The sequence below is a fragment of the Thrips palmi genome, unplaced genomic scaffold, assembly GCF_012932325.1.
Source record: "Thrips palmi isolate BJ-2018 unplaced genomic scaffold, TpBJ-2018v1 HiC_scaffold_3, whole genome shotgun sequence".
Lineage (NCBI taxonomy): Eukaryota > Metazoa > Arthropoda > Insecta > Thysanoptera > Thripidae > Thrips > Thrips palmi.
Genome location: NW_023144630.1, coordinates 9,443,871 through 9,461,787, shown reverse-complemented (window position 1 = coordinate 9,461,787; position 17,917 = coordinate 9,443,871). Strand labels below are relative to the sequence as shown.

General features: G+C 47.0%; 1 protein-coding gene across 1 annotated transcript; it reads left to right on the top strand.

Annotated features, from left to right (window-relative positions):
- The first annotated feature begins 735 nt into the window (after positions 1–735).
- Positions 736–3,821, top strand: LOC117648130. Its single transcript, XM_034390379.1, has 3 exons — positions 736–1,779; positions 2,577–2,906; positions 3,004–3,821. The coding sequence occupies exons 1-3, from the start codon at positions 1,657–1,659 to the stop codon at positions 3,049–3,051; spliced, it is 501 nt and encodes a 166-aa protein (XP_034246270.1). The 5' UTR covers positions 736–1,656; the 3' UTR covers positions 3,052–3,821.
- The last annotated feature ends 14,096 nt before the right edge of the window (positions 3,822–17,917 follow it).

Here is a 17,917-nt window from a genome sequence, read left to right as displayed (position 1 = left end):
CGCAAAGACACCATCTAGTAATCGATTCTGAGTCACTGCAGTTCATACGGACGGGACGAGTGCCCTACAGTGCCCTGAGTACCGATAATTTGCATTTTTAGTAAACATGTGTTTTTGGCGTCCAAATCCTAACGTGTGAACGGATCCCGGAGTACCCCGTGCGCTTAAAACGGGAAAGGGGCCCTTAGAGAAGATGATTCGGGGTATGGTTCGGCTACGGTGACGTTAGGATGGCCGTATCAAACCCTGAAGGCAATTTTTGCATTTTGTAAAAAACGAAAAAAATTGTAATTTTGTATTTTCTCCCAGCGGTCCCCTACTGCTCGGAGAGGGTCCCGGTGGTCTTTAACTGATAAAGCATGATCAGACGTTTCCATTTCCGTCTTGCAACATCATTTGGACATCTGGTTCAGTTTCTATGGATGTTTTTAGAAAAACCCGTAAAGTCGAATTTTCGAATTTTCAACGTCGATGCGCGAGGGTCAAGCTTTAAGTTACAGACCTGCCCCAGATCGCGTTGAGTTTTGTAATGCCATGAAGTAACTTTGGCGCGCTATTACGTTTGCGATATCGAAAAATCGTGGATTGTCCACCCCTAGACTGGGCGACAAAGGTGCCCAGAAACTGGGCGACATTTGGCACCCTAAAAAGTGGGGCGGGCGACAAAGGCGCCCAGTTTCTGGACTCCCTACATTTAGAGTGTACTTATTTTGATTCGTCTTTCTGACAAAGTTGGCTTTTATTGCCAAAGTTCTGAAATTTAAAAAAAAATTGTTTTTTTTTTCTGGTGGGCCACGATAGAAAAAACTTGGAGGCTGGAACTGGGCAAGCACGTTTTGGACCGCGATGGTTTGACGTGGAAATTCCCCCACTCCCTTCCCCCTTTTCAGTTTGACGAGTTGCCGTGTGTATCTGTGTTGTTACACGTTTATTGGCCCTTCGGCTACACTTAACCATGCATGGAGCCCATTACCATTCTGCTTATTTACTCCTTTTTATGTACGGGGGAGGTCTCCTATTGACCACTGGTTGGCTGGGCGCAAGCTTCGGTGAGAGGTCCGGGAGGGTCTGTAGAATCGCCTCGTGACGTACTCCTTAGAATCCACGCATCTCTTTGTGTTTGTTCGAAGAGCACACGCACCTATTTGCCCGCTGTGCTGTGCTGTGCGTGCCGCCAGCTGTTAGGTCCGCGCCGCCTACACCGTCAGGCTGCCCGGGTTAATCGGCCCATTAGCCTGTGGGCCGTTGTCTCTCTCGCACACGTGTAGAACGCCCGGGAGTGGGAAAGAGAGACATTAACAACTGCTATGTTCAGACCTCGCCTGCTGTAGGGCCTGTGGGGCCACGCGATGCCCCCGTCCTAGTAATGGGTAATTGGGCCTTAAGTCACCCCGCTGTGTCTCTCTCACACTCGAGTGCCGTTGTGGTGCGAGAAGGACGGCGCGACGAACGCAGCGTTTGGCATCGGCCCACGGCGCGTCAAATATTCAGTCGGCGTGTGTGTCTCGCACACGCCGCTCACGCGCCGGGAAGGTCACAGGCCACAGCGTTCGCAGCGGGCGGACGTTTTGACAACAAACCGAAATCGCCGGGACCACGGATGCGTGCACACTCAGCCGCCGACGCCGAGGCAAGAAGGCTCCTGCGGTCGGCAGGATGCCCCGGGAGGCACGCCCCGTCAGGCTCAGCGACTACCTGGAGAGGCGCCGCACAGAGATGTGCCCCGCCAAGGGCGCCGGCCTGTACCGCCGCGTCTGGAACACCCTGCAGGGCACCAAGGTACCACGGGGCGGGGGGATCCGGGACACTCGTAGCCTGAAGGCCAGAATTTGTTTGTTTTTACGTTTCCAAGCTACAGCAGATCTCGCAAAATCAGCATTTTGAACTTAAACGAAAGTGCCCTGAAACGTTTTAGAGGCGACATGGGCCAACGAAGTTCCAAAGTACCTAAAAAGTTATCGATTTAAAGTGTCAAATGAACAAGTTTCAGATCCAATTCAATTTGTTCCTTATCAATGTTACTTGACTTTATTTCGTTTCAATTTACTCAGTAAAATATGATATACATTGTTTAAGAGGGATCTTCAATATATAAGGCTACACTGGGGCGTTGCTTCTGAGGTTGAATATACACTGAAAATCAAATAGTGATACATCTCACTCTCATTTCGGTGAGGACGGCTTCCTCCCCCAAATTTGGGCGAGAATCCTTCCTCACACAACTTTGGGCGATAAAGTATACCTCGCCAAAAATTGGGTATTGATCAAGACTCTTTTATTCTCATCTTTTATTATCAGCTTAAATGAGAAAAATTGGTACATGAAAGTAAATAAGTAATTTAGAAGCGACCACTGGTAGCCGACGAATGTGACGTCACATTCGTTGGAGTGCGAATTTTGTCACGGTCGTTTGAATATGATGTGAATAGAACGTTTGAATAGAACGTGGATCAACATTCAACCGAATGTAACATCATAGGTATTCAAACGAACGTGACAAAATGCACTCGTACGAATATGACGTCACATTCGTCATTGTACAATAATTTGAGACGGCCCCTGCCTGCCTGCGGCAGGTGTCGGTGATGATCTCGGCGGTGACGGCGTCCCTGGCCGTCGGCGACTGCCTGACCAAGGACTCGTACCTGGACGCCAGCCTGGGCATCCGCATCACGGTGGGCGTCGTGTCGTGCACCACGGCGCAGTACCTGTACGCGTGGCGCCGCGCCGCGTTCGGCAGCACACTGCGAGGCATGGCGGCCGTGGCCAGGGCCCTGGAGGGCACGGCGGACGTTGTTCAGATGGTGAAACGACGGCCCCTATTCGAAAGTTCTTTTCTGGGCGCTCCTAGTGAAAGAATCTTATCTGCAACGCACGCGAAGTTTGACCATATGGGACGGAGGAGGGTAAGCGAAACACGTTTCTACACGTACTATTAATTCCTTCGATCTTTCATCTTCATGTTTGTGTGACTATACAATCCCAAATTATTTTGATTTGCAGCTACCTGAAATGATGAAACTTGGTGAAATTCGCTTGCTTTGCAGATAAGATTCTCTGAATAGGAGCGCCCAGATAAGATCTTTTGAATAGGACCCCTCGAAAAGTCGTATGGCGCTTATTTAAATATCATTTTCTAAATATCTAGTTTTCCTGAAAAACCAACAAGACCAAAACAAATTTGAAGAAAAATAAAAATGGCCTGCGGTAGATTTTAGAGCCTCTTGTTGACTGATATTTTCAAATTTGCCAAAGCTATCTTTTCCTATGAATAAAATGGATATAATTGCCAGAATCTGAAAACTGGGTAGCTAATCCTTTGTCGTGAGAATTTAGGAGAAACGACTAAAAGTTTACGTAAATCTCAATAACTCAGAAACTTAAAGTAGGTGGTGCCCCCAACTTTGTAATTAAATTCATCTAATAGTGGTTCAATTTTGGAGATAGATATTTCTAAGACACGCTAGCTTTACTTTATAGTATCCGTAAATGAAATAACGACACTGAAATTCAATGGGTGAGACATCTGACCGATTATCCAAGTTGCGATACTTTCAACACAAAAACGTGCGATGATATCCAAAATGTGATTCCCACGAATCATTGCTCCTGAGATGCAATGACTTCTGTATCGCACAAAATTCTGCAATGATCATTGCAACTTTCTGCAATAAAGATCGGGATTATTGCAAAAAAATGCGATGATGACAACACAAAATCTGTGCTGTAGTCGCTACGTGTGTTGGAGAGTAGGGCCAACGAACAAGTAAGTGAGTATGGGGCGATTTGTAACAGATTTTGGAATTCTCTATACAAAATTAAGAACATTCTGTATATCGGTGTCAAACTTGTGCCAGTTGAGCAGTCTGGCCCTTCATCTAGACTGTGCAGCTCCATTGGATCAACCTGGAGTCCGTAATCTTTGAAATCTAAGACGCTTTCCAAACCCTTGCATGCTGTTACGAATCGCCCCAGCATGGGGTGATTTGTAACAGCCTTGGGGCCTTTCATAACATCCTACACATTAAATGAAACACCGTCGGGAATGTCATCCCCTCCAGCAATTGTTCTTCGGATGTCCTGCAGACGCCTTAAAATCTACATTACAAGCTGCCGTTGACCGCCTCAGCATTAACTGACCGGCTATGTCAACCCTAACCTCACTTTTTTCAACTTTGGAGGAAAGAATAGAATAACTCGCTTTAAAACGCATTTTGAGCTGTGTAAATGTATTTGAATTAGGCAGCAGATGATTCGAGAAATAATTCAAGCATTTAATTGCAAAAACTACTTAGATTCTTGTTTTTATACGGGTCTGTTACGAATCACCCCAAATGCCTGTTACGCAAGAAATCCGTCCCTAACTGTCACTGGACAAAGTAAAAGCAACTTTTGCCATGTGGTTACATAGTAAAGGGGTCACGCTTCAAGGGCCCAACGGTACTCCGATGGTGATTCATACCTGGGGAGCCTCAGACAGAAACTTCCTAGAACTCAAAATAAAAGATTTGCCTGTTTTCGGTGTACCCTATATTTCAGACGCCCTCCAAAACTATACCTGAGCACCGATCACATCCGCTTCGATTGTTGAGGGACCCTGTACTTGAAGCGAAAGAGGGGCCATACTCAGATTTTCCTCTGCTCCCTCCACTTAAATTAATAAACGCATTTGTTACGAATCGCCCCTGTTACAAATCGCCCCATACTCCCTTAAGCACGATTGTGTCTGGTTTGGAACTGGCGAGATTCTGTCTAGAGTGGGCCAGCGAGGAGGGGGGGGGAGGTGCCATATCGACAGTAGAGAATCGATGTATCGATAGTAGATATGAGGATACAGCACCCCTCCCCCTTTACTGGACGACCCTAAATCCCACGTTTATTTAACAAAAATAATACTTTTTTTTACAAATCAGTAATTAGAACTAAATATGAAACTGATTCAAGTCAGATAATGAAGCTTAATGCAAGCTGAGGTCCATAGGTAGGTATTGAGCGTGGTCCAGGCGTAGTTTTGCGGGTAGCGTCTTCTTGCGTTCCGGTCTTCTCTCTGGTTCCGCCTCTGGTGGTGGCCGAGTCCTGGCGGACCCTCCGCGGGGTCCCGCCTGGCTCGGCCGCCCACCGGCCCTGCTGTTACGCCCCCCCGGGCCGTCTTGACGGAGGTTTCTTTGACGTTCAGCCGAAGCGCCCCAGGCGGACCCTCCGCGGGGTCCCGCCCTGGCTGTCCCCGCCTCCTCCCCCCTGGAGTGGCTGGACTTGTCATTTGAAGAGCCAGGCTGGGATAAGGGTTTGTGCCTCCTCCTCACATTCCTCAGCTGATTTCTTATCTTGCGCTCTTCGGGGGTGTGATCCTTGCGGCCTGTCGCGCCGCTCTCCTGTTGGTGATTGGGGCCGTGGCCGCGGCTGCCACTGTTGGAAGCCTGTCCCACGGCAGCAGGGGCAGTGGATACAGTTCGGCCCGGGGCGGACCGTGACCTCACGGAGTCCTGCTGCGGCACCCGGATTATGATGGACTGCGGCCTCCCTGTCGGCGTTGTTTGCGGGGCTGAAGTCCGTGCTGGCTGGGGGTGTCCTTCCGGCGCGAGCAGGGGGGCATACCCGGCGGTCCTTGGAGGCTGGCTCGCGACCACGACGACGGGGCTGGTCGCGGCGTCGACCTGCGCGCGGCGGCCCGGCGGTGTCACAGGGGGCGGCGCCGGCCAGGCAATTGGCGAAGTCGCCACTGATCGTAACTGAGGTTGAGGTTGTTGCCGTGGTGGCGAAAGAGCTGTTGGTGACGGTGGCCGTGGCGGTCGACTGGACGGAGACCCTGCCACGGGGGGCGGGTACTCCGGCCTGGCCGGCTGGTCCACTGGCGGCGTCGGCGTTGGCGGCGGCGTGGGTTGAGCCAGGGGTCTCAGACACGCGGCCCGCGGGCCGCTCAGGCGCTGCTCGGGCCGCAGTGCGGCCCGCAGCGGGCCGCAATGGGAAAGATAGGCGAGAGACACAAGTCCAGGCCGGGCCGGCGACGGCGGCTGGCTCGTCTCCCTGCTGTCGAATGTGTCGAGCGGCCGGCAGTGATGCTGTCTCTCTCGCACTCCCACGGTTATATGGGAGGGACAAGGACAGACAGTGTGCTCGCGCGGCCGACTTGAGCCGAGGCGGCAGAGCGCTGGCTCATCGCCGCCGGGCCGCCGGTTCGAGCCCGGTGTGTCGCCCGCTGGCATCTATCCTTGTCTTTCCCATAGGAGTCAGTGAGAGCAAGAGAGATGGACGATGTGCTCGCTTCGTTTGGACGAAGGCGAGCAAAGCCAGCGCCGGTCAGCGCCGATTTCACACCTCCCCGGCCTACTCGCCTGATCTCCCATCTCTCTCTTTTCTCCCGGTGCGCGGTGCGGCCCGCGGTCTTCCGCCAGTTTGAGACCCCTGGGTTGAGCGACTCGCGGAGTCGGACATACTGGCTGGACTGGGGGTGGTGGGGCGATGCGCGCTGCCTGTTCCACTGCGTCCTCGGCCACCGAGGTCCAGGGATCCAGGTCTTCGACGAGTTCCCACCATGACGCCCTGCTGCCCTGGGCGTTTGTCTCGTCCAGGAGCAAGGACTCGTCGTCGTTCAGCAGTAATTCGTCCCCCGAGTCACTGTCCATTCGACGAAGTTGACTGCGCCGACGAATTACCCAGCCTGAATTGTCCTTGTTGAGGTTAAATCAAGCTGGTTCGTAGCTGAAGTCGGTGCGCCGTTGAGGTCTCGCCGTGAATTCACCTCGTCGCCAAATGCTGTAGTCGCTACGTGTGTTGGAGAGTAGGGCCAAGGAACAAGTAAGCACGATTGTGTCTGGTTTGGAACTGGCGAGATTCTGTCTAGAGTGGGCCAGCGAGGAGGGGGGGGAGGTGCCATATCGACAGTAGAGAATCGATGTATCGATGTATCGATAGTAGATATGAGGATACAGCTGACAATCTGGAATCATTACAGTTGTTTGCAATGGTCATAGCAAAATTCTGCGATACTGTAGCTCATCACACCTTTTTGCAATGATCATCACAGAAAAGTGCGATGAAATTTGTATTCCGCAGAAAGTGCGGTCTGTATTGCAAGTGGAATAACAGTGCCGTGATACACTATAAAGTATGACCGTTTTTCGGTCTTACATTTCAGTATGACCCTTTTTCGGTCGTACATTTCAGTAAGACCGTTTAAGGAGTCAAAAGTCTGACCTTTCCATTTTCAGGGGATGCACTAAATTCTTCGAAGTTTACAAGAAACAATTTGACGGATTTAGTTTTAATTATGAGAAAGATCTTTACCATGCGATGTTGGTGCAGCCTTTCACCGTAAGAGATTTACAGTGCGACGAGTCACTGCCGAAGGCCCTGGGAGCATACTTTGACGCCGTTCCCGCTAGTGAAAAAGCTAAATGTCTAAAAACAGGATCCAACCGCCTTGAATTTACGTTTATGAACACAGGAAGACACTAAAATATTGTTCAAAAATTAATTCGTAATAATGAATTATTAGAATGCTTGTAACACTGTGGCAAAAAGCTACGGAAAATTCTGTAAACAGCTTGTGGTAAATTCTCCGTAGCCCCCTTGTCAATATTCTCCGTAGGACCTGACAGTATTCTCTGTAGGACCGTACAGTCATCCACTGGTAGCTAACGAATGTGTCGTCGTATTCGTTCGAATGTGAATTTTGAATATAATGTCACATTCATTTGAATGTTGATCCACGTTCAAACGAATGTGACATCTTATTCAAACGAACGTGACAAAATTCACACTCCAACGAATATGACGTCACATTCGATAGCTACCAGTGGATCTATAGTGAATGCTGCCAAGTCCTACGGAGGATACTGGAAGATCCTACGGAGACTATTGATAAATGGGCTGCGGAGATCTTCGCAAAAAAAAAGAAAAAAGAAAAACAAATTTTCCGTACCTTCTTGCCACAGCCAAACTCGTCCGGTGGAGCGAGCGGCTGTCTGAAAAGCTGACTATCGATCGAGTCCAATGGCGCCGACCTTGCAGAGGAGCTGGAGCTGACGGCGCGCTACTGCAACCGCCTGCAGCGAGCCTGGGACGTGTACTCCATTGGCATCGTCTTCACCGTCCTGTTCCCCACCATCGTCTTCGGCGACCTCAGCATGCCCGTCTGGCCGAGGCCTGAAGACACGCCCCTGCCGAGCGTCGCGTTCCCCTCGCTCTAGTGGCGCAGGTATAGCCATCATCATGAAAATACAGCGCATACTCTGCAACCCAATGTGAAAGGGACGACGTAGGGTACAAGGGACATTTTCAAATTTGCCGCAATCACGGTGGACATAGGCCTGGAGTAAGGAAGGTGGGGCACCATGTGACGGGTTGGTTCAATTGGCCGCCGACCCCGTAATACAATCACATTACATCCATAAGTCATGTGAATGATTCGTCACCTTTAATTCTGTTGAAATTCTAATTTATCTGTTTGTTGCTGAGTTATCCCAAAGTGATGGGCCAAAGTGTCACTTCGACCCGCAGTACCCTTCGACAGCCTTAGTGCACCATGTGACAGTGGCCTTTTGTCAGGGTTTAAGTCCTATTCAGCGTACATATACTCTACAAACTCAAGTTTGTACATGGTACACTCCACCTGGAGTGTACATGCATGTACACTTCAACCTGGAGTGTACTTGGCATGTTCACTCCAGGGTGGCGTGTACTTGCCAAGCGAGCGATTCTCACGTTTCGGGGTAGTTTCGTTTCTTCTGACTCCTGTGCCCAAACGAGCGCAGATATCGACATGGGGTTTGTTTCTGATGTTAGGGAGGGCCTTTGCCCACTAAACGCACACATTTCGAAAAGTTCACGTTCGTTGGATTGGTCTACGCAGCGTTTGGAATACCCTAAATGTAACTTCCGTGATTGTCTAAAGAGAACATACTCGAATTTTACGCCCCCAGTGTGGCGGTGTGGTTCGAAAATGCTGCCCAACTGTCGATGGGGATTCGAAGCTTGGCATGTCTCGAGCTAATTTCAACCGAAGACCAATACGCCAGACTTCTTTCAAAGGTACCTGTGCTGCAACGAAAAATGTCCACCGTATATTCAATTTCACTCCACAAATTTCGAAAAGGCAGCTCTGGACTTCTCCCCAAGCCAAACTTTTAACTTTCCATGACACAAGCCATCAAAGTTGAGTCCCTGGGATATAATAGGGTACTTTCGTAGATCCCTGAACCGGAAGCACACAGACGCCATGTTGGCGGAAGTAGATCCAAACTTGACATGGGAAAGAGACGTTCGTCAAAGGTATCGGCCACACTTGAACATAAACAGTCGTTTGATACTTGTTTGCAGTGCATATGTGTTTCGCGAGCAACATTTGTACAGCTCGGCCATAGTTTTGGATCCGAAGAGAGGTTAGTTTCCGGCCAATTTGGCGTCTGCTGGTCTGCTTGCTTCCGGTTCAGGATTCTACGAAAGTACCCTATTGCATGCATGGGTCGCGGAAATCTAAGATGCTGTACACGGTCTCAAAGCGGGCTAGAGCATTATGAAATGGCGTGTATCAACAATAGGGTACTTCGGAGGAAACCCAGACCGGAAGTCCGCGACTGAACGGGAGAAACAAAAGAGCGTCGCGCGGCCGTGCTGAGCGGTGGTGGGGGTCGAAATCGCCGGAGTGGGGGGCAGGCGGCGCGCGCACGTTACCTCCAATCTGCCCATTCCGTCCCCCACCACCGCGACGCTCTTTAGTTTCTCCTGTTGTGCCGTTGACTTCCGGTCTGGATTTCCTCCGAAGTACTCTATTACCTGTAACTTCCGTGGCACCCTTTACCGAATGTTGCAGCAGCACTAGGTGAAAAAATTTTCCGCTTAAATGTCGGGCTTAGAGTATCATTTGACCGTGGAACGACTTTTAAGCCACAGCAAGCCCGAGTCCACTCTACCAAAAATGTCCTGTCAATGCCGTTAATTTATTACCAGTTTTCACTGTAGGTCAATTCACAGCGTTTACTGTGATCTGCTCACGCGATTCACTGTGATCTTGTTCACGGTGTTCACTGTGATCTGGTTCACAGTAAACACTGTGAGTTTGACGCCGCTGAGCACCGAAGTGCTGCAAATCAGGCTCCAATTCACGGCGTTTACTGTGGCCAGATCACAGTGAACACTATAATCGAGATCACAGTGAACGCCGTGAACTAGTTCACAGTAAACGCCGTGAATTGCACAACAGCAAACATTGGTAATAAATTAACGGCGTTGACGGGACATTTTTTGTAGAGTGTCAGCCGTTAAAGCACACTAAGTAACTTCCGTGATAACGTAATTTCCGTGATCAAAACACCCACTAAAACGTATGGGAATACCTTATGGCTCATGTTTTTAGGAAGGTAGTACAAGGTCTTTACTATAAATACCATTGCCATAACTCTAGTATCATCCAGGACCCCAATAATCAGAAAATCTTTATTGGATATTTCTCACTTTCGGCAAATCAGAGACGCCAAAACTACCCCGAAACGTGAGAACCACTCAAGTACACGCCAGGTGGCGCATACCTTCAGGTACACTGTTGCTGGCTCCATGTTGCAGGTATGAGCCACCTCGCATGTACTTGGCAAGCACACGACCTGGAGTGTACATGCCGAGGAGTGTACTATGTACACACTTGAGTTTGTAGAGTACGCAAAGAATGAATAAAGAAGTCTTCCAGCTTTTTATTTTCGGTGAGTTTATCAATTTATCATCTTCGGTTCCCGAGCAATGAAGGTTTTAGTTATTTGTGTACAAATCTCATAGACTGAACACATTCAACTGAGTGAATCGTGGAATCCCATAGCGAATGACAGTGGTGTCACATGGTGCCCAGATCAGCAGTTTTAGGGGAAACAGCAATAACGCTCAAAGTTTATGCCGTAGAGAATCGAGCCGAAGAATTATGCGCTTAAGATGTAAAAAGGTAAAAAGCGGACGCGGCGGGAAATAGAAAAAGTTTCCAATGAGCTATTGTAAGACTGTTTCCAATTCTGATCGCTACCATTCACGTCCTTATCGAAGGAGAGTCCAGGGATCCTTAACTTATACACTGTAAAAATTAATATCCGGAATAAACGACGGGTCCTTCGGCAAAAAAATTGCCAACGGTTCCTCCATTAATTTACGAAGCTCTTCGTATATTTACAAAAACCTTCGTTAATTTTTTGAAAGATCTCTGCCGATTTTCCAATCACAATGGAAATTTACGAAGCACCTTCGTAAATCTACAAAGATCCTTCGTAAATTTACAGGGAACCTTCGTTTATAAACAAAGAACCTTCGTTAATATACAGAGATTCTTCGTAATTATACGTCTGGAATTAACGACGGATCCTTCGGCAAAAAAATTGCCAACACTTCCTTCGTTTATTTACGAAGATCCGCCGTAGATTTACGAAGACCCGTCGCAGATTAACGAAGCCCGTCGTAAATTTACGAAGCCCTTCGTAAATTTACAACAGATTTTGTAAATTTACGATTTTTCTTCGTAAATTTACAAAGAACCTTCGTAAATTAACGACGAACCTACGTTGATTTACAAAAGTCCCTGTAGGAAAGAAACATTTACAGTGCACTTTTGGACATTCCCAAAAACCCTTCGGAAAATATTCCGTCGTAAATTCACAACATACTTTTTACAGTGTACGTCATAAGGGCATCATAACGTTATCATAAGAGTTAAAGTTATTATCCTTAACTTCTAGCATCTTTTCAAAAGGGTAGGTTGTTTTTTTATGTCTCAAATTTGTGTGGATATACTTTTGCAAGTACTTTCAGAAGTCCGTACCCTTAACCTTTCGCGAACATCGTCTTATGTTACGTTATGAAAGCAGTGTTAGTTCAATGTTAAGTTAGATTAAGGATCCCTGGGCGAGTCACGACCTATTGCACGTCGATGCTCCCTCATGATACCTTCCTGTGAGTCTTCTTACCGCTGTTGGATAGCAAGCCGTTTGGGAGAAAAAGCCAAGTGGTGGCCGTGTCACATGGTACCCCACCTTCCCTTGAGACGTTTTCAGAAGGTAGTGACCGGGCCCGACTCTCTTCCGTCAAGGCAGATGGCTGACGATGTCTGTTGTGAGGGCGAGGTTGGGTGCGTCCGACTTTACCCGGCTGAGACGCACTTGGAAAAAAGGGGAGAAAGAGAGGAAAGGGAAGAAAATGAAGATAAAGGGGAGAACGAGTAAAGACAAGTGGAAAAATAGGAAAGACTGGATTCGAAGTGCAGAGCTTTCTGCTCCAACATGAAACTGTTTCCACTGTGTGGATCAAAGTAAACACTTACCGTGTACGGATTTGGGTTGGTTCGGCGAGATGTGGGAATTTGAGGCGCGGGATTTCCAAGATTTCAATGTGCGGCATTTCGGATGAAATTTTGCAGGCTCATTCAAGATGGCTCTAGAGTGGTCCCCAAGAAATATCAAAGCTTAATTCGTTCCAGTTTTGTTTCAAATGGCTTAAATGTTGAAAGCGTACTTTGGGTCGATGTTTATTACACGCGCGTCGACGTTTGTTACATTTGCGTCGACGTTTGTAACACGCGCGTCGACGTTTGTTACACGCGCGTCGACGTTCGTTACATTCAAGTGGTTTGGGTGGAATTTCAAAGTGGACAAAACTGACATCTATTTATAGAAATCGATTCGTCTGATCAGGACAAACAAAAAATCCTAACATATGCAATAGGCTTGGATGCGAAACAAACAAGTATTTAAGCTTCAAAAGTGCAGTAACAGGCGTCGACGCCGGGGTCCTGGCTGATTACATCCGATTACATCATTACACTTTATAAATACCATCTATTTCGCAAGGAAATACCAAATTTGCTTGTACGTAACAGACGCTGTATGGTGTAAATATGTCAAATGAAGCGGCAAACATGACCTTGTCCCAGTATTTGAAAATGTTTATCCGGGCGAGGTCGAAATTACGCGTTGGCGATTACAGGTTTATGATAGCGAGTTACGGCAAAGCGACCTATTATCCTTGTTTTGAACCTACCATACTCCTGTAGAAGTATTTCCACCGTTGCAGTTTTATTTAATATCAATTTCGAAGCCGACTAGGGTTGGCGCTTGGTTCGGTGCAGGCACAAAACACGCTTAGAGCCGCGAAATACAAATGCCGGTAGCAAGTGACGCAATTTGCAGACAAAACTTTTCTTCCACTTTACGAACGAACGAATCGACTCAAGGTTTCGGGACTTAGGTTAAAATGTAGACTAAAAGGTCCACTCTCGAAAACACACAAAACTTTGGGTGTTTTAACGGCGTTATAAGGAATTAGACTTCACATTGTGTTTCAATCGGGGATTCGGACACCGACAAAACGGCCATTTTTGTACCTTTCCGGCGCTATATGTGGTACAAGAAGTCAAACATTTTGACTGAATACATGTACATGCCTTTCTCTGAAGGTGTTTTGTTGTTACATAAGGGGTATTTGCTGATAGGAAGTCCGTGCAAGTGGTAATTGAGCTAAACATCTTTGATTTTAAAATTTCCACATTTTGACGAACCAACCCATTTAAAAGATCGACCAGATATTCAACCCTTCTTTCAAGAAATTATTCAATTTTGGGAATTTTAAAAAGGGAATGTTTTGCTTTTTTACCAACCTCTTTTTTCTGTGGACAAATGAATGGCTCAAGTCCGCACTAAAATTTGTCGGCAAGTCATCAAAAAATCAATTCCATGCAAGACGACTCATATAACGTGTCAACCAGGAACGCATGAACGCGACAAAATTTTTTGTCCACTGAGTAAAGCAGTTAAGTTGAGCGTATAAGGCACACTGCCAATCCAAGTGTGAGACATTTCGTCTCACGCTTACAAGTGTTAGCCACGTTTGTCTCACGCATGCAAGTGTGCCCGACAACGTTGTCTCACACTTGCAAGTGTGAGACACAGCTTGTCCCACACTTGTTGCCTATGCTCGCTCTGTGGTTCAATGCCACAGGTCCCACGCCTGCAAATGTAGGACAAACCGTCTCTCACTTGCAAGAGTGAGACAAACGTGGCTCACACATGTAACCGTGGGACAAAATGTCCCACACCTACAAAGGTGAGACTGTCTCACACTTGGATTGGCAGTGCAACGACAACTGATCATTGATCTTAATGTTCTTTCTTTCCAAATGATAAAGAAACTACGCCGAACCACTTACTGAGTTTCGAGGTATTTAATCTGTTAAATCTAAATCCTACACCTACTTTTAACTAAGAACTTTGCATATACCGTGTTTGGCGGCCATTTTATCACAACGCCCCCCCCCTCCCCCCCCGTTAAACTACTAGTAAGGTTTTCAGAGAGAGAGAGATTCCGGTTCCTCAGAGCGGCTTCCCGTGGCAGGTCATCACGGGCGCCTTCTGCCCCATCGCCATCTACACGCTGGTGGGGTGGATGATGGTGGCGCAGGCGTCGTGCAGCGCGCTGTATCGCTGCGCGGGCGTGGTGGTGGAGCGGGCACGCGGCGCTCCGGAGCTGCGCTGGTGCGCGCGCGTGCACGGCCACCTGTCCGACGTGAGCTACAGCCTGGACCGCCTCACCTCGGCCAACATGCTTATGCTCCTCTTCGCCATCCTCGTCCTGCCCATCCAGAGCACTTACGACGCCCTGCAGGGCCGCATCGACGCCTTCCTGCTGTCCTCCTTTTTCACCATCCTGGCCGTGTTCGTGCCGCTCTGTTTCGGCAGCCAGGTTGGAAATCTTGAGCAGAAAGTCAATCGAAGAGGCCACCGCACTCACGAAATCTTGTGTCCACTTTCAGCACCTGCAAGCCCTTGAAATCCAAAATCTTACCTGTGTTACAATTTCTTGTTTTAAACTGTGAAAAATAAAAAGTTGTCGGATTTTGTCCATATTGGGCTTGTTTTTGTTGTTTTGCCATGCAGAATGCAAAACGACATCAAGCGCATCGCTTTTCGTGAAAAAAAAAAAATTCCAATGCTTACGCATTGCACGGTGTTCCGGTTGTGGAAATCATTTTGAAATCTGTCATCTAAACGTGAATTACGTTAATTTTACCGTTATTTACGTAACTTTGAATTCTACGGGTATTTTTACATCCCCAAAAGTGATTCAGTTAACACAATGACCATCTCAGTCCATCTCACGATCTCGCGATTTACAGTGCTCATGTTCGTCAAACGAAAGTCATCCGCGTTCCGAAAACACCCCTCCCGAGTTTAAAAAGTTTGTCAAACCAACCGTCGTGCTGCTTACAGAATTGGGGAAAACATGAGAATAGAACCGCAGCCTTTAAAAGCAAGCCAAACAATCCAACCTCAGCAACAATGGAGGGGCAGTTTCAATGCGCGACTACTCGTTTTTTCAGCCTCACGATTTTCGAAAGGGCGCAGACGCCGAGAAAATTGATGCCAACCCCCGAAAACTAATTCATTGCGTCTTTTCTGTTACGAACTAATGACTAATGACAGACTTCGAAGATGTTTTAATGTCGGGTCACCGTGCAATGAGTGAGCATTGGCATTTTCGAATTTTACGGCGTTTTCATTTCTTTTTATCAGCGACTTTAAATTTTGACAGTTGGTACGATGGCACCGTGTCGTTGTCATAGAGATTTTTTCTTCATGTTTTACCCATTTTCTCAGAAGACAGACGATTTCTTGTCACTTTGATGAGGCAGGAGGTTTAGTTTTGAGGAGTGGCACATTTTTCCTTCGAAACGTTTCTGGAAAATGTAAACGGATAAGGGTGCTTGATTGTTGCAAATTTATGTTTAAGTCGTTTACGGAAAATTTCCACGATAAATTTTTTAGATTTTCTGGACTATTTATTGTATTATGAAAAGGGTTAATATGGCGGGAGCGAAATGTCCATTCTGGGGGGTCCGTAGAAGAAGAATTCTGAGCCGTCCCGAGCAATAGGGGTCCTCCTTCGTCGGAACCCCTAAAAATATTTTCCCTAAAGTCATAGGGGAAATGAATACGGAGTTCGAGTTTACATCAATTGACGCCTACGGAGTTTACATGTTGAAACAAATACCTGGGTTGCAGCCGTATTTGTTGAAACAGTAGCACGCGCATACACAGCTGACTAAAGGATCACCAAAGCACTGTTTTTATCCACATTTTGAAAGTTTGTCGCACAGGGGATACGTAGTGAACCGCTACTACGGCTAGGGTCTACGGCTCCCCTCATTGTCTTGTAGTTTTAGCTATGTTTAAAGGTACACTGTAAATCCAAAGGCAATACTTTAAGTACCTTTTTTGGCGATACAATTGAGTATCGCCAATATAGGGCCTTACAGAAAAGTATTGCTTTCAAAACGGCGATACACAAAAGTAATTTTGGCGATACTTGGGAGTATTGCCACGATTTAGCAATAAACGTCGAACAAATCAAGGGGACAAGACCTTGGTTTAATGCCGTGGTTTTGGCATTATCCAAAAGTATTGCCAAATTTTGGCGATACTTTTTTGTACCCAGGTGATTTTATTTTTAATAAAATTTTATAAAGGTTCTTATAAACATTTATAAATGTTTATTAACTTTTAATTAAAATGTACAAACTTGTATTAAAATTTATAAGGGATCCTGTATAAACCTTTATAAAACCCTGTATAAACTTTTATAAAACCCTTTATAAAACTTTATACACCCCTGTATAAAACTTAATACATGACCAATCGCTTCATTCAACCATATGCAGATTGCATATCGCTGTATATAATTATATACAGTCATGTATAAGATTTAATAAAGGTGTTTATAAAATTTTATAAAGATCTTTATAAAATGTTATGAAATTTTATTTTAAGATTTAATAAAGGTGTTTATAAAATTTTATAAAGATCTTTATAAAATGTTATGAAATTTTATACGAATGCCCTTATAAAAGCTTACTTTATCATATTAAACTCCAATAAATTTTTATAAGGACCTTTATTAAATTTAATAAAAAATAAAATCACCTGGGTATCGCCGTTCTAAAGGCATTACTTTTCCATAAGGCCGTTTCTTGACGATACTCATTTGTATCGCCAAAGAATGTACTTGAGCATCGCCGTTGCATTTGCAGTGTATCATCCATTGAAAAGGCTGAAGGCGCATCTGCCGCAGGGGCTGTCGGACGCGAGTGTCGAGGTGGGCCGGCGCGCGTACGCGGCCGAGTGGCCGGCCGAAGACGCCGCGGCCCGCGTCATGCGCTCCCTCATTATGGTGCGCGCCGCCAAGCCGGCCACCATCTCCTGCCGCGGCCTCGGCGTGCTCGGCCTGCCCGCCTGCGAGTCCGTCCTCAAGTCCTGGTTCTCCTACCTGCAGATGGTCCTCAACACCATGAAGAAGAAGTGACAGATGCGGGACGTTTGTTTTTGTATCCGCGCAGCAGTGGTATAGACATATGAATGAACTCATTTGTGTTAAATGTCAGGCTTTTTGAACCACGAACAAATACATAAAATAGTTTGGTCCTTTTGGCCCGTCCTGTGTGTTTATTTATTGACTGAGCGACAGCGAAGCCCGTTATTCCTGTGGGGTTAGGCCTGAACTTCTTGTTGCAAATTGCACACTCGAAAGGCTTTTTCCCTGTATGGGTGCGAAGATGCCTCATTTAGTCTTGGTCTTTATGGGCTAGGTGGCTCTTGGTACAGGTATGTTATGGCTAATGTCAGGACCCTGGCTATTCCTATCATTAGCCGGCTAATGTTAGGATTAACCAAGCCAAATGGCTAATGTCTTGCAGGCTTCTTAAAAGTCAACATTAGCCGGCTAATATCGACAGTAGCCGGCTAATGTGGGCGTAAATAGACATTAGCCGCTCGGGCTGGCTGAGTGGCTGGCTAATGTCAAATTTGGTGGGGTGGGGCAGGGGCGCGCCGCGGCAAGTACCATTGTAGGCGGCTACCTCGCACCCCGCCGCTGAGAATTGTTTGGGGAAAACTGGGCAAAA